At 42.3% G+C, this 16,544-nt stretch overlaps 1 protein-coding gene across 4 annotated transcripts in view; it reads right to left on the bottom strand.

Annotated features, from left to right (window-relative positions):
- Positions 1 to 15,208, bottom strand: part of LOC310994098 (growth factor receptor-bound protein 10-like) — a 47,533-nt gene extending 32,325 nt beyond the window's left edge. The window contains exons 1-3 of one of the 4 annotated variants that reach the window (XM_083982656.1): positions 14,910 to 15,208; positions 12,074 to 12,181; positions 6,569 to 6,662 (exon numbers count right to left, since the gene is read on the bottom strand). In XM_083982656.1, the coding sequence (XP_083838782.1) occupies positions 6,569 to 6,662; positions 12,074 to 12,124 (145 nt within the window). In that variant the 5' untranslated portion in view covers positions 12,125 to 12,181; positions 14,910 to 15,208. Of the gene's footprint in view, positions 1 to 4,258; positions 4,322 to 5,955; positions 6,027 to 6,568; positions 6,663 to 12,073; positions 12,182 to 12,354; positions 12,458 to 14,909 lie in introns of those variants that run through there. The other 3 variants (XM_083982657.1, XM_083982658.1, XM_083982659.1) reach the window with 3 other exon arrangements.
- Positions 15,209 to 16,544: the final 1,336 nt, after the last annotated feature.

Genomic DNA, 16,544 nt, shown 5'->3' with positions numbered 1-16,544 from the left:
ACCGGAAAAAACTTTTTTGTGTTGCTACACGCTCGGTGGGCGCACACTTCACCCTGCGCAGCAGTGCAGTCGGCACCTTTTTGGATGGAGCTGTGACAGACGGCTGGTGCTTCTGTAACAATATAACCTGCCTATATAACTTCATGTGTTGATACAACCATGCTCCTCTACAGCTGAGGCTGTGAAGAGCCGCCTCCTCCCGCCGCTGCTGTAGCTCTGTAGTTGTGTGTATTTTTTTTTTTTTTTTTTCATGTTTCATATCGAACTATTCTGGCTTTACTTCTTAAACGGTTCTTTAATCGACCAAGGATAGGCCTACTTAATTCACTAAATCTGTTTCTTCCCTCCACGCCTTTGACCTGTCCCAGTCACACCGCCACTAACAGAAGAGAATTAAATATTTTTTCTGGACTCCACTTCACCCAAAATGACTTCGATCCGTGATCTCTCTCTTTTTTTCTCTCTCTCCCTCTTTCCTCGTTTGCGTCATGGCCGCAGGTGAGCAGGATGCACCTACCTCCTAATATGGTGGTCAGGATCTCCTTATATGGCTATTCATGTATGGAGATCTATGCTAATTGCTGATCACCAGGGGCGTGTTGTTAGTTTACGATGGGTTGGGATTCATCATCTTACACACGTGTTTACGATCAAATCTGAGTTTCCCGCACCGTTCATGAATCCGGAGTAGAGTTTTAGTAGAGTGAGCTTTTATGTGCAAATCTACACACAGATTTACTCACGTTTCATGAATGAGACCCAAAGACTTTACTTTCAATTTGGATTAAATTTAAGTAAATTCGGCTAATTTCACTGGGGAATGAAGCAGAGCTACAGAAGAACCCCTATGAACACACACTCATTCATGTTTAGCTGAAAGCAGCTAATTAAAGGAAAATCAAGAGACAAAAAGGCTATTCCTAAATTCCAACTAAGTGATGTGTCTTCCTTCTATTTTTGTATTCATATGAATAAATACAATGTAAATCAATTTGTCAGGAAATCCTGCAGGTGTAAGAAAAAAAAAAGAAAAAAAAAAGTTGTAGTTTTATAATCCATAAAGGGAGGAGCTTCACTCTTCCTGACTGCTCACTGTTCCTTCCTTAGCATTTTGACCTTTTGTCCCGTTCCTACTGTACATACCGTGACTGTGCCCCAGCATTCTCAACGACACCTTTAATTAATCATAATTTCACATGGTAAACGAGTCAAAACATTGCCAAAGGCACATTGTGATCCTCAACCACCAACCAAGAGAACACAGAGAGAGAGAGAGAACACGCAGTCTTGTTTTGAAATTACACTCCTCCTCGTGTTGGATTTCACTTTGGCTTGGACTCCTTCCACTGACTGTGTAGTACACTAGCTCTCGGGCTCGCCATTGGTCAGATTATGTGAAACCTGTCATTCAAGGGGCTAACATGTCTATCAAGCACTGGAGGATGGAACCAACAGTCACCCACAGACCAAACGACCGACCAAACCAAACCAGGGTGAAAGGGCCTCGAGAGCTGCTCTTGCAGGACGGTCAGTGAGGCAGTCGACAGTCAGTCGGTGCTCGTCTTTTAACCTAAGCTGTTATTAATTAACTGAAGTCAGTGAGCAACACTAAGTGCTTTGATGACTGACAGTAGCACTTTCTATGTGGGCAAAAAAAGAACATTTGCAGACATACAGCAATTTATGTTCAAAATCTGAACTTCTTAAGTGTCTGAATGGGAATGATATAAAAAATGATCTCTGCTTTACGTTGAGTCGGTCTGTTTGATGTCCTGCTAAGTGCAGTATGTTTGTTTCTGTTGTGTGTGTGTGTATGTGTCTGTCAAAAGCCCTTTGGTCCTATGCGTCCCACCCCAACACCAACACCACACACAGAATTCCTGACATTCCTGCAGGAAGAAATTACAGCACTCAGGGAACGTTCACCAGCCTGTTCATGGCACATGGTGACCAAATGATCAGGACAAAGTAGGGCGCACACACACACACACACACACGCGCACACACACACACACACACACACACACACACACACACACACACACACACACACACAAATACACAAATACCCACAGGAGCCCAGGACACCATGTATGCTATGCAGTGCTGATGAGCTTGTAATTATACAGGGGAATTACAATAAAAAAGCACTGGATGGTACAGCATGTACAGACACACACACACACACACACACAGAAACACACACAAAGAAGCCCCCGCACCAAAAACAGCCAGACTGATCTCAGATCACAAAGACGTATACATGACACATAAACATATGCACACTGAGAGGACAGTCTGGGACACAAGGTCATGTGATGCTGGGGTGCTTGACAGGGACAAAGGTTGGGGTACATGAGGAGGGGGGCACAGTTGGAAAAGAACAAGAGAGCATATGAGGACAGTCGGAGATGGTTCTTATATAATGCTGTATATGTGAGCCCTTTCCACAGCAGACATTTTCACTTGTAGGAGGAGCAGTAGTGATTAATAACATAAACAATGGCTCTGTTTGTTCTACTTCAGTGTCACAGAGAGTCACAACAGTGTGACAGCGAGCCAGCACTGAACAATACAGATATTCAATTCAACCACCGTCAACTCCATCATTTACTCTTGTGCTTTTCCCCACAGTAAAAGGCCTAAATGTCTTTCTGAAAAATGCCCACAGATGGAAGACTGATCTAACTTTCCAGAATCTCAATATCAAGACATCTTGATGAAATGTTTTGTGACATTTATGAAAAATAAAATGGCCTTTTCCTCAGAGATTTATGCTCAAAAACTCAAACGCACACTAGTTCCAAAATGATAAAAGAAAAAAAAGAAAGCCATTTGGAAGAGTAAACTAGAATTACCACCTCGGGGTCGTTTGTCTCTGCCAACCAGCGTTGAATAATTGCCCGAAAAGCGTTTCAACAGAACACTATGATGGCAAAGTGAAGATGACTTTTGACCTTTTGGACGGCCAGACTACCCAAAAGCATAATGCCTCCGGCCACGCCTGTCGCCAGTGCAGAGGCATAAAAAGACTTTCATAGGAGTGCACTGAAAGTCTGTAAGTGCTTTAGAGATGGCAATGTCTGTCTGCCTGTGCGTCTGTCCGTCTACCACTTAACTTCAGGCTGCTCAGCTGTTATAGCTACTATAAACAGACATGGTCCTCAGAGGATCAGAGGCCTCATGACTTTAGTGATCCCGATTCTTCTGCAAATGTCCAAGATGGATGGAGGAAAGACAAATAAAATATGAACAGATATGCCGTATCCGCAGTCATTTCTACTCATGATGAATCATAATTTTTTGTCCTTTTGATCTCTCAGGTTTTCCTTCAACCTGTAACCAACATCAGGTCAACATTTCAGAATGTCCATTACTTTAGTTTGGCTGCAGAGAAAGTGACACTAACGTCAACCTTAACTGTAGCCTACTTTGTGAAGTGCTAATCAAAGCATGCTAATGTTAGCATTTTGCTAAAGCATTTATCCAAAATATTACTGTTACTACTAAGACAACATATCAGAGAGCAGCTAGCATACATGGACTTATAAACTAAAATTCTTCATTAATTAGCTTATAGTTTCCCCCTATTTCTAGTCTTTTCTGTCAATGTAAGCTAATAGGTTAATTGGCTAAGCTGATATAAATAAAATACTGAACTTCTCCTTTAACTAGATGTTAAAATAACAATACTTAGCTACAGTATGCAACATGAGTTTGTAAAAGATTAAAATACCAGAGGACATTTTTTGTTTTGGGGGAGGCTGCATGTTCACTTTGGGATGGTAATAGCTTCAAGAGGCTCTGTGGGAGTTACATGAAAATAACTATAATCTCTGAGTGCAAAGGAGGTAGTTGGTTCAGTTATCATTAGTAACTCTAGCTTTTCTCTGAACAAATTTGCAATTTGTCACTGTCTTTGCAAAGAGGAGTACACTTACAGTTAAAAACAATATTTCATGTGCACAAATAGGAAGATACATAGCCAGATCATTTTAATTACTGGAAATTTGTAGGTTGTCTCTGGAGCTCTACTCTGTAGCAGCAGCACTCTGTGATTTAGGCTGATAAGAGTTTTCCTCTCCCTCCTCCGGTTGCTGGCTCGGCCCACACTGCACTGCTGGCTTCAGTCAAGGAAATCAGAGCACATATACAGTAGCATAAAAATGTCTTCCCCTCCCTCTCTTCTACACACTGTGACTTTAAATGTAAAAGAACCGCTGCAGCAGTCTGGCTCACATATGACAACAAAACCTACCATACAACCGAGGGCCAATTTATTCCTGTAAGATCCCAGAATACTCTGAATGAGTGCTCTCTGTCCCTGGCCACGACAACCTGCAATCATCGATCTCTGACGGCAGTCTAGAGGTCAGACAACAAAGCTGGACGTTTGAAGGGCAAAGTGCAACCAAGTTATTTTACAGGCAATAAAAATATACACTCCATTTAGCATAAAATGCACTTTTGTTACATTTTTGCACATGCATTAGAAGCATATGCTCTATAGTTTCTGTTTTTGTTGTTGTTGCTGCTGCTGTTTCTGGATTTGTATTGTCAGTGTACTCACAATTGTATTATAGGAAGCAAGTTTTCCCCATGGACAGGGAAGTGAAAGTGAAACTAGTGGTAGGTATTGGTTTTCAGTCTTTGCACATGAAGTGCATGGGGTGTAAATGTGGGCAGAGTGAATATCAATCTATCTATCAATCTATCGATCAATATATCAATCTATCAATCTATCAATCTATCAATCTATCAATCTATCAATCTATCTATCCAAACATTAAATCTGGGACAGTATAATTGCTGGCTTGCATGCAGACAACACATAGTGCGTAAGAAGACACGTCATCAGATCATCAAAAAGACATCCCAGCATAAATGAAGGGCGGGTAACCTGAACCTGCCACTGTCTAAATATACAACACATCCATCAGCGTGGCTGATTTGATCCTTCTCTGTGGCAAAGTCAGAATGTAACAATAGCTGCGTGACTTTGACTTTTGCTTTCTTCACTTCAGGTCATCAATCAGTGGTTGTCAGTGAGTGGTGGCTGCACTAAAAAGTCACACTGAAAACAATGAAGAAATTCCACTTACATAACTATATGACGGTCTTTGTTTAATCACACAGCTCGTATAATCCTCCTCTTGCATGCTGACCTAACACTGCATGATGATTTATGTGGAGAGCATAGCTTAGTTAAATATTTGGACAACTATACACAAACCCACAGTGCATTGACAATTGCAATAAAAATACATTTTAAAAGCTGTGTGTCTACCGTATGACATTATGATAATACCCTCAGCTCCCCTTATGCTGCTCATATCGTCAATTCGTGGTTTAATTCAGTGTAGTCTATGAGTTATTTATGATTACAGATTGTAATTTACTTTTCCTCTTCCCCTCAACCTGACTCATCAACTTCCTCCGTTAGTGCTTTTCCATTTCCCACAGTTACGCTTGCGACTACCACAAAGTGCATATGAAATTGCTGCAATCACTTTATTTTTATGAGTAGGTGAAGAAACAAAGTCCTATCAGTGCAAGAGTTTTTTTTTTCCACTGGAGAAGAAGCAAGTCACAGCATTGCATTCTGGTACACTGAGGCTACGCTCAGTGGAAAATTTGGTCTGAAAAACTATGGTAGCTCTTTCTTGATTTTGATAGACTAACCAATCAGATCTGACAGAAGCAGCAGGTGATATACCTCAAGTTCAGTGAGGTATATAAACTTTGACACAAATTGGGCTGAGTGATACTCTACAACCTGGAATTCAAACATTCACCTTCTGTAATCACTCCTGCATCATCACTGCCTGTATTCAGGTTTGAACCCACATACCTTCTACCCCCCCCCCCTGCAGAACTATGGCCCACTTACCATAAACTCCCCTCTCCCCAGCACTGAGTGACCTACAGGCCTATATAAACACCACATCCACTCACCCCATTCATGTGAAGCCATATTTACAATACTCTCACACGAGCATGAGCGCCACACATCACCAGAGCAGACAATCCACTAAACGACCAACTAGAGGGAGGAAAAGAAAGAAAAAAAAGAGGTTGAGGAGGGAGAATTTACAACTTCTCCTCTCCTCAAATTTGGCCGCTTTCCAAAAGGATTCCCACGATTTTCCACGATGGCTGAAGGGATTTCTGGGAATATATTGGAAGCAGGCTAATGCATGTGTGTGTACTGTGCATTGAGAGGAGGGGGGTTGCAGGAAAAGTGCTGAGCAGTGCTAAAAAAAAAGGGGGGGGGGGACTTTAGCACTTGTCTATATCCCCTCCATCTGGAGAACAGAGCCTGCAGTGATGGAGGGAGACAATGTCCTAGATGGAGATGGAGATAGGGGGACGGGTGCGGGTGGGGGGAGATTTCTAGGAAGACAGGAGGAGCTTTTAGTGGGCCAGAAAATAGATTTTGGCTGTTGAGAGGTGAAAAGGGGAGAAGTATAAAATATGGACAGAATTGTTGTGTCATTCTTTTTAAGAGCAGAGAAAGCAATTGAGATATTTCTTATTTTAAGATTTAGGTGGAGGAGAAGAGAGTTACCATGGTGATGTGGCAAATTTTGATTGGCTGAACGCTGAAAGCCTGGAACAATCAGCTCCTCAGGCCGGCGAGAGGAAGTGCGGTCCATGCTTTCCTGGGGAAAAAACAAAACAAAACAATGTGGTAAAAAACATCCAGCGGGTATAACATTTCAGATATTTTAGTGAAGGGTTAGAGAACGTGTCATTTTCACAGAGTTCACAGAGCCACACAAAGGGTGGGTTCATGCTTCCACTCTCGAGGAACACCAGGCTTCAAGTTCAGAGACCAGACACTGTGGCACTGTGACTTTGTGACCCCCTGGCCTTTCTCTCTCTCTCTCTCTCTCGCTCATACTCATTGCTGCAAATACCTACAGTATATGGTTCTTATTTGTGCATTAAAAAAACCCATATAAATCATTTTTTGAGTAAAAACATACCAGCTCTGGCACACTTATACAATCTCACACGTCTGGAGATACACACTCGCTGCCAAGTTCTTCACACATTGTCTAATTTGAAGCAGCCTAGAGGCATGGGAGGGAAAAAAGTCAAACAAATTTTCAATCTTCCCTTTTCCAGGAAAAAGAAGAACGCGGAAGCATTGCTTCCAGGAACTGCTCATGGCCAGAGGTCCTGTTGTGCATGTATGCACATACACACACACTCACAGCTCCCCTCGGTGCTTCGAAAACATCCATAAATGCCCAGAGTAAGATTTATAGCTCTAAGAAGCAGCAGCCAAAAGCTTTCTAAGGAAGGCAACTTGGCTGCAGGGTCTGTGGGCTGACAGAGAAAGTCTGCAGGCTTCAGCTAGAGCTGACTAGCTGAGATACAACAACCTACCTGTGAAACTCCCTGTCATATTCAGTATACCTTGCTCATAAAGTGACAGACATGCAAGTCAGCATGCAAACAGCACTAATTCACTGAAAAAAAAAGTGGACTCCTGCTGACACAGATGAGACAAGTTCACATTAACTCTTAAGCTCTGCAGGATCCACTGGTATTTTCATCTTTTCAAACTGAGGCTGTGTGACTGAGCACTGATTAAACCCACACATGGTTTTATATTGGACTGGTTACTCAGAGGAATAGTTCATCATCCAGGGGAATACTTTTCAGCCATTAGCCGGCAGCTACCTTAGCCTAGTATTAAGACTGAAAACAGAGGGAAAACTGTTTTTAAAAAAAAGGCAACATTAGGCTGTAAGCAGAGATTTGTGGACAAAAACAGTCATAGGCACATTTATATTAAATGTAATGCTGCAGCCATAAAGATACACTCACTAACTCACAGGTGTAAGGTTCGTACCGCTTCAGTGAAGCACATGGAGAATCCGTTCATGTTTGTTTGCTAAATATTAGGAAACAAAAGAGTTTAAGAAACATCACTGCACAGCTGTTATTCCTCTCTTAGCACCTTCAGGCTTGGGGGTTTGCCTTTTCCTGGACAGAGCAGTGTGTAGAGCAGTGTGTAGAGCTAGTTCTAGTAACAGATATCAGTAGCAGCACTGTTAATATACAGCATATGTACAAGTCCACTCAGGGACTACCCCCTCCCCTCTGCAGCACTCACGCAGTAAAATAGTTGACTTTATCATCTACAGTTTCCCATAAAAACCTCATCATGAACTCCCCATGATGCACTTTCTCTGACTCTGTAGTCTGAAGAGATGCACTGATGCTACCTCAGCGGTCGACAAGGCTAGTGAGAGAAAAGCCAAATGTGAAAATCATGACTCCCTTTCTAAAAAGTAGGTATTGATTTCTCAGTAAAAGTATTTTCCAGATGTGGCCTGTTTTGCATAATGTGCCAATAGTTATAAACAGTGCACTTGATATTATTAGTCTTAAGGGTTTAAGTGGTACAGTACATGAAGAGAGGCTTTCTTCTTGTAGTTTTATGGCTGGTGAGTCAGTGCTCAAGTCTTGTGTTTTAAGTTTCACAAGAGCATCATTTGAACAATCTTGTTTATATAATCTTTTGGTGAATTTCTCTTTCTTCAATTTATTAGACTTCATAAAGTTCATCATGGTCACAATACCGTTGCAGTTTTATGTAACTTGCGTTTTTACTGGAAGGGTGGGAACGTTTGCATTACCTACTGCAACCAGTGGTCAGAAACTGTCAACATTTGAAAGTGTGTGTAATTGTGATAATATATCTCTTATCAGATTGTGTCTATGCCACAGGAGGAAGACATGGTCAGTGTATCCCCATGGGGAAGGTCAAATAATTGTCTTTCTGTTTAAGGATACGGTTCTAAAAATCTTCTGTAGGAGAGGAGTGTATTGACTTTGTTAATGTGGTATAATAAACACCAATGAAGAGTTTTCTGTATGCTAATGGCAACATGATAATTTGTAGCATGTATGATGCTTACAATGTGAACCATCTTAATCTGGAGTATTAGCTTGCTAGCATGCTAACTGGTACCAAAAAGAAGCAGGTACAGCTGAGAGCCATTAGTGTTGCATTAGGCCATGAACCAAAGTACCTGCCAATCCATCCAAGAGTTTCTGGTGGCACAAAATGAAAACTTGGAGGATAACCAATAAATGTAATCCTCCTGGCACTAAATGTCTGGCAGCGGACTGATCCATAGATCCAACTGTAGGTTGGGGATAAACTGCTTTCAATGACTGCTAACAAAACATCTGGTTCTACAACTTGTCTTCATGGGGCATTGATGGGATGCTTTATGTCTTCGGTCCACTGCATTATTAAACACACTTTTAGGGTGAAATATGCTGCTGGATTATTTACAGTCTTTGCTAAAACCATATATATTTGACGGTTGCTGGCTTGGAAAGACGGTGTTGCCTCCTGCTTGTTCTTTTCTCCTGGAGGACTGTTTTCTTTTATTCCCTCTCCTGCTGCAGTGTCATGTTTTAGTGAGTTACTTCTCGTCACGGATTTCGGAGTCTTAAAGTTACATGACCAATGTCACGGCTGTTGGAGTCAGCAGAAGTTGAGGAGGAAATCTTAGGCATAGTGTTTCGATTAGTTTGACATATTGAGGTTGCTCTTGCCCGTGGATAGACATTCCATAACTCCACTTTTGACATGTCTTTAATTATGAACCAACCTCTCCTCTTCCACTGTATAGCCCACAGCATTTACACGCATCTCAACATACTTTCTCTCTCGAGCATCCAAGCCTATTTTCCCTCGAAAGCACAAGCACAAGCCTGTTGCTGTGACAACTGCTGAGTAGGGCCTCTGACCTCTGACCTCTAAAAGCAGGGAAAAGAAGTGAAAGACCTGCAGTTTATGTTCGAAGACAGAACAGACACTTTCAGGACTGTTGGCACAAATGCTGACGTTCAGGGGCGAGGATCTGTTAAACACTTCATTCTTTCCGCTCTTCTGACCGGTTAAGGTCGTAACTCAGCTGAGCTCCGAGTCTGTGGACTGTGGTTTCTTGGTGCTTTGCAGTGTATGGGCATGCACATTGACAAATGCACACACACACACACAAGGAAAGGAGAGAAGGAAAGTGAGAGTTGCTGGCTGCGTCCTCTGAGACATCACTGGCACAGATCCAAAATTCTCACTAAGATAGACAGACGCGCACACTCACACACACACACACACACACACACACACACTCAACGCACACTCACACACACAGACACACTTTGGAGACGGGGCTGGAAGGCTGCCCAGATTCCCAAACATGCCCGTCGTTATGTATAGCGTTATGTAAGTATGCAGAAAAGAGGGGCTCAATTTGCTCCTTATCTATATACACTAAACCTGGAGTCGCTGCCTACTCCATGGGGTGTACAGTATGAGTGTGTGTGCCATGCTGTGTCATATCAACTGGCAAGCTTTACATAACAAACAAACACACACACACACACAGTGTAATGTTGTAACCCATTTCTCTCCCTCTAACCAGCAAACTCTGTTTTTTCTCTGTTAGATGCAGGGTGGAGGAATGTTGTTTTCTATGGGGATTCAATTCACTATTCACTGCCGTCTTACTGGTGCAAAACCCTTTCCTGGAAGCTAACATGAACCAATCCAACTTAATGTCAGCTCAACGGGGGCTCAGCGGTCCCACGGTTTGGGTTAGCGGGGAGCTGCATTTTTGTACCTCCACTAAGAAGGCAGCTGAGGCTACGTCACCTCCATCCTCCCATCAGTCCCAGTAAGACGTCATACCATCAATCCCATGCTTTCAGGCCTGTCACAAAACAAAGCCCACAGCTTGTTATTGTTGTTTGTTTAGCACTCTATTTATAGACCTCCACGATGCTCTTTAGCCAAATTCTTTAGGTTACTGGAGGGTTGGAGAGGAGAAAATCCAAGCCGAGAAACAAAGGGCTCATTCTGCAGGAGTTGGACAGTGGAAGTGGGTCTGTTGTGTTGCAGAGATGCCATATTTCACCTAACTAGGCTGGGAGTCACTCACTGTGAAGCAAGAAGACTCACAAAGCCACTGTACATTTGTTGATACACAGAGAGAGAGAGAAAAGCTGTATAATAACTACAGTAGTGAGGATTTTTCTAAAGCTACAGTCTTTCACTGACCTAACATAAACCTAAACACCCTTCAGACATAAAGGTAATTCCAAACTTGAAACTATACAAAGCAGTAAAATCCAAACCAAACTAAACATCAGAAAGACAAAGTTAGCCACTAGTTTGTAAACAGGAGCCATGTTTCCTTTGCAGTTTTGCGCAAAATAGAATCAAGTTTTTCCTAAGACAAATCAACAAAACTCAGTTGCAAAATCTTTTTATCTGTTCAATTATGGGACTTTTTTTTTGGGGGGGGGGTAGTAACTCATTTTTCACTTTGCAAATGTAAACTGTGCACAAAGCAGGTTAATGGAAATGTAGCTAAAGACACGTATTTACAGGTTTTAGAAGCACAAAATCTTCTTCAGAGGTGGAGGAGACCAAAATAGAGCACTGAATATTGGACTGTTTCGTTAACATGTAGTGGGTGATAATATGTTAAAGCAGAAGTAAGCGGAATATTTGTGTTAATATAAGTCTTAAATAGTTCTATCTTCCGACAGCAATCACTTACATAGAGTGTTTGGTCCGAAACACGGGTCTGTCAGTCACTCTGCTCTGCTGTAAGCTGAGGAGAAAACCTTTTGTATCCTACAACCTTTATCCAATGAGCAGAGAGAACAGCATAAAGGGGCGGTCCTCTCTGTGTGTGCAGCCAAGGGATGCGCGTGAATGTGGTGACGTAGGGACGAGGGCCGGGACTGCTAACTCCATCGGCTGACAGGAAGTTAGCCAAAACGACCGGATCGCTTACTTCTGCTTTAATATTGTGATTTCAAACTGTTCATATAGTTATTACCATTACTTATCTCCATTATGATAACATTTTAGTCTCTAAGTACTATGCTGCTATGGTGAAAAAACTATCCATGAACCCCGCTTGAGCTTTTCTGTTTCATGACAACTTGTCTACAGTGTAGTGTCACTTTGACATGTTGGTGCACTATGTTGTCAGCCACCATTGCACTCATACAAGACGCAAATATTTACCTGGTAGTTTGGGTGACGTAAGAAGTAGTCAGGGCATCCTGCTAAGGCCATGGTGTTCCTCCAGTCCTCCCTCTGTAGGGAATGACACCCACTGGTCCCACCAGCACCCTATACATGAGGGGAGGACACAGCACAGAAAACAGGCCGAATGAAAACAAGGAAAATTACCACCTACCACTTAAGTGATATGGAGTAAGAAGAAAAAAACATACATTTGCAGAGTGAACTAAAATATATGGGGGAAAGTAATCTCAGTACTTACAAAAATGTTGTGAACTCACCACACTTAACACCCCAGGTGAGTATTGCCAATCTGTGCTAAACACAACCTTCTACAACTGCTATCTATTTGGTATGCCTGAAGAAAAAAAGACAAAGACCCCTAAAGCCAACGCTCTTCTAAAGAGAAAACAAAGCCCGCATGTGTGAATGAATGTGCATGCAAGGATGAATGTGTGCACACCGAGTCCAATGTAAACACAGCCATTGTGTACAACACACACACACACACAAGTCAGTTCCCAAACAAAGCCTGGGGCTTAAGACTAAATAAGAAACCCTCTAAGCTAGCAACACATGACCACTCTCCACCTGCAGACTGATGGCAGAGGCAAAACGGGAGAGGGGGAGAGCCTTTCTGAAGGAACTTGAAATAGGAGCTGGCTATTTCCACTGCATTGTGCAGCATTATCTACTGCGAGTACGCAGGGGGAAGTTGTCCATATGTGTGTGTTTGGACACACGCACACACACTGCAAATGTATTCAGCATTGAGTAATATCTTGCTTGGAGCATGAAATCTACTGGGTGCCTTCGTAAGTCAGTTTATTTTCCTGCATTATTGAATAAAGGGACATTACTCTGTGCATTTTGCCATCTAGAGTGTTAAAAAACAATTCTCCAGTATGCTGCTACACCCCAAAACTCATTCCAACCACTTCAACATGAAGATAAATGGGTCCCATGGCTCTGTATAATGTAATTCTTTTTATTTTTATCTCCTTTTTGGCGACTAAATCCTTTCCGTGCCTGTTGGTGAAACTCCCAGATCACCATCAAAATCTAATCGACTGGTCCCTTTAAGAGCTCTGTTCTGCCCACCCAATATCATGGAAAGCTGTAATAACATTTTAGAGATGTCAAGCTCATAAACTCCACTTTTCTCTCAATTCAAGAAAAATAAGAATACTCCTCAAAACAAGAAATGATTTGTTAGGATGGATATATCTGCAGGCCACATCGAAAATTTCAGGGAACTGCTGCAACTGATACTGCTTCCAACAAAGGTTCAGCAAACTACACTCACACACACTGAACTCTCCATCTCTCTCACTAAATAGCTCCTCTCACTCTTTGACTCTGCTGGTTTCTCTTCACTTTCTCTCCCAGCATGTCTCCATTGTACAGGTCATTATATAACAGATATCAGATGGTTCAAACAATATCTCTTCCTCCTTCTCCTCCTCCTCCTCCTCCTCCTCCTCCTCTCCTATCCCTCTCCCTCTTTTTTCACCCCACTAATTACTGTTTCCACTGGGGCTCTGCTATCTTTAGGTTGCTCTGCTGACTGAGAATGTGTGTCTAAATGTGCGTGCGTGCGTGTGTGTGTGTGTGTGTGTGCAGTTGCTGAAAAGACAGCCACTCTGCTGCTGATAATTGCACACTTTTTTCCCCCCTCCGCCTACTGTGACCGGTTTCATATCTCACATGTTCTTGAATAGGCTTATGTGTGTGTTCACACCAATTAAAGCGCTGGCCAAAAGGCCAAGCGGGGCAGATCATATGTGCGACTAATAAGCCTGAAAGCAAAGCCAAATCTCCAAGTGCTTGACATTTGCTGACATTTGTGGCTCCTCCTGCAGAGGAAGAGAGTAATTCAGCTTTACTGGTCATACGGGGAGATCTAGAGAATTAAATGGGGCAGTGAGCAACTTAATAATGCCACTTGTTGTGTGAGTGCATGTGTGTGTGTGTTTGTGAATACAACACACCCACTCCTAAATCTTTAAAAACACAAACAGACTCATATACTGACATCAAGAGCATTTTCTCCCTTTTTTTGAGACTATAGAAGAAGCACAGCATCCATCTGCACCTGTACCTTACACACCTTATACCAGCGTGTACACCGTGTACACCAGTGTACATCTGCCATTCACAGCCTCTGACAGGCCTCAGTGTTATCTGATCCCAAGAAGACCTGTGGTCCTCTTTATGCATCAGGATGGATGGAAGGAAGGAAGGAAGGAAGGAGGAAGTTTTGTAGCACACAGAGATTAGCCTACATTAAGTCGCAGCTAATGGAACTTTATGACGGACCATCAATGCACACACAACCACATGCACACACATGCACACGCACACACACAGCTTATCCTCTTTAATGCACTAGCTCCTTTATGTGCTCAAGGTTCAAATAACTCCCTTTCAAAGCTGGACTTAGTGGAAGAAACAGAGCGAGGAGATGAAACAGTCACTGCAGAGGCTTTTTGACACTAATGGAGCATCTAGACTGGCTGCTGTGTTAAGAACCTGTCTTTTTTTTTTGTCGTCAAAGTGTGAGTCCAGTGATGTAACTTTAAAAACCACGTTGTGCTCCAGCTGGTGATCCCCATAATGTAAACAAAAACATATTTTCTTCCAGAGATGCGAGTTCTGTGTAGTAGATTGACACACTGTCAAAGACGTGCAGTTAATTTATGCTGAGCCAATAAAGACATTATTCACACTCATCTACTGTACATCCCTGTGCATGAGAAATCAGCTCCTATAAGGAGAATGGTTGATATTGGATTCAACATGGTAGCAGCTAGTTTCCAAACATATAAGTGCTTACGGTAATGAAACGGCAGGTCGCGGCTCAGGAGTCGTGTCCAGGACGCAGGACGGAGCAGCAGCCGGCGAGCTTCGACTGTCCCCGGTCTGGACCTCCACACAGGCTGCTGCTGCTGCTGCTGCTGCTGCTGCTGCTGCTGCCCCCTCCTCCAAAACAAAAAAAAAGAAAAGAAACTCCTCCGTCCGCAGCTTCTCTGTTGTCTTCACCTTGTCCCCCCGCGAAGTGCCTTCCCTTGCACACGTACACACACATATAAACGCACACTCAGGCTTGCACACGTCCAAACACACGCACTCGTGCACTGCTCTCACTCTGCACTTTCCGACCAGCTGACTCCTCTCTCTGCCACACACATGCACACATACACACGCATACACACATACACATACACACACGCTCACATACGCAGACACACACACGCTCTCTCTCTCTCTCTCTCTCTCTTTCTCTCTCTCTCTCTCTCTCTCTCTCTCTCAGAAGGAACCCTATCTTCGCCCCGCCCTGTTCACAACAGCACACTGCAAAAAAAGAGATAACTTTGAAAAAAAAAGAGAAAATACCTGGAGGTCAGTGAAAAAAAAATCAAATGTTTATCCAGTTGATCTTTATCTTTGAGGAATATTATTTTTCACACACTTTCTGTAGTTGTAAGCGTCATTAACTTAAAAAGGTTCGCTTTTTTAAAGCCCAAAGTCACTGTTATCAAAGACATTTTTTACAGCGTGTCCAAGACCTGAGGAGGCCTCCTCACTGTGAGCTGAAGTGACTCAGTCATTAGTGTCAAACCATCCATCTGGTGTCACTGCTGTAGCTTTATGGTATGTACCTGCTCCATAGCTTGCAGTATGTCCCTCATTACTGTGAGTCTTATCACACACACCAAACTCAAAAAAGTATTTAAAGTCCCTTTAGGCATATAACAATGACACCATTTGAGTTAGAAATAACAGTAAAACACAACGAGATAAATATCTCACCACTGAATACCAAAAACACATATTAAAGAAGCCATCTATAAGTTGTAGCAATTGTTGTAGCCAACGTTAGCATTAGCATTTTGGAATAAACGTTGTAAATTTAGCTAAGACCTTAATTAAACAGCTTCATGGTTAAATGACTTACGGGGAGAATGGAGGCTCTCTGCCTTCCACTTAGCGGTGATTTTTTACAACAACAACAACAACAAAAGTAGCGAGCGACTTGCACATAGAAAGTAAGCTAATGCTAACAAGCCCTAACATAAACCTGCTCTGCCTGTGTTACTTTCCGATACCGAATCAATATAGCATACAGTCTATGCTGGGAGAGGGCAAAAACAACATATTGCCTTGTAAAGGCAAAGTTAGTTTAAAAAAAAGAGTTAGATATAGGCTTTACTACCGCATGCTAGGCTAAAAGGGTACAACAGATTAATTTGTTATCGTATTAGCCTACCTGCACGGAGTTAACTGTTCAAACATGTTATTCTATTTCCAAACGTGAGATCTAAACATTAATAGAATAAACACAATTGTCTATTTATTCATCTTAGCCAAAAATAGTGGCATTGCAAGCAGTAAAAATAGCAGCCAGTTGATGTTAAACCATTTTTGTTTCATTTTGATTTTGTGTGAAATATTTCAACACTGAATGGAT

The sequence above is a fragment of the Trachurus trachurus genome (assembly GCF_905171665.1).
Source record: "Trachurus trachurus genome assembly, chromosome: 11".
Lineage (NCBI taxonomy): Eukaryota > Metazoa > Chordata > Actinopteri > Carangiformes > Carangidae > Trachurus > Trachurus trachurus.
Note: the sequence above shows the minus strand (reverse complement) of the source record. Positions and strands in the feature narration are given on the sequence as shown.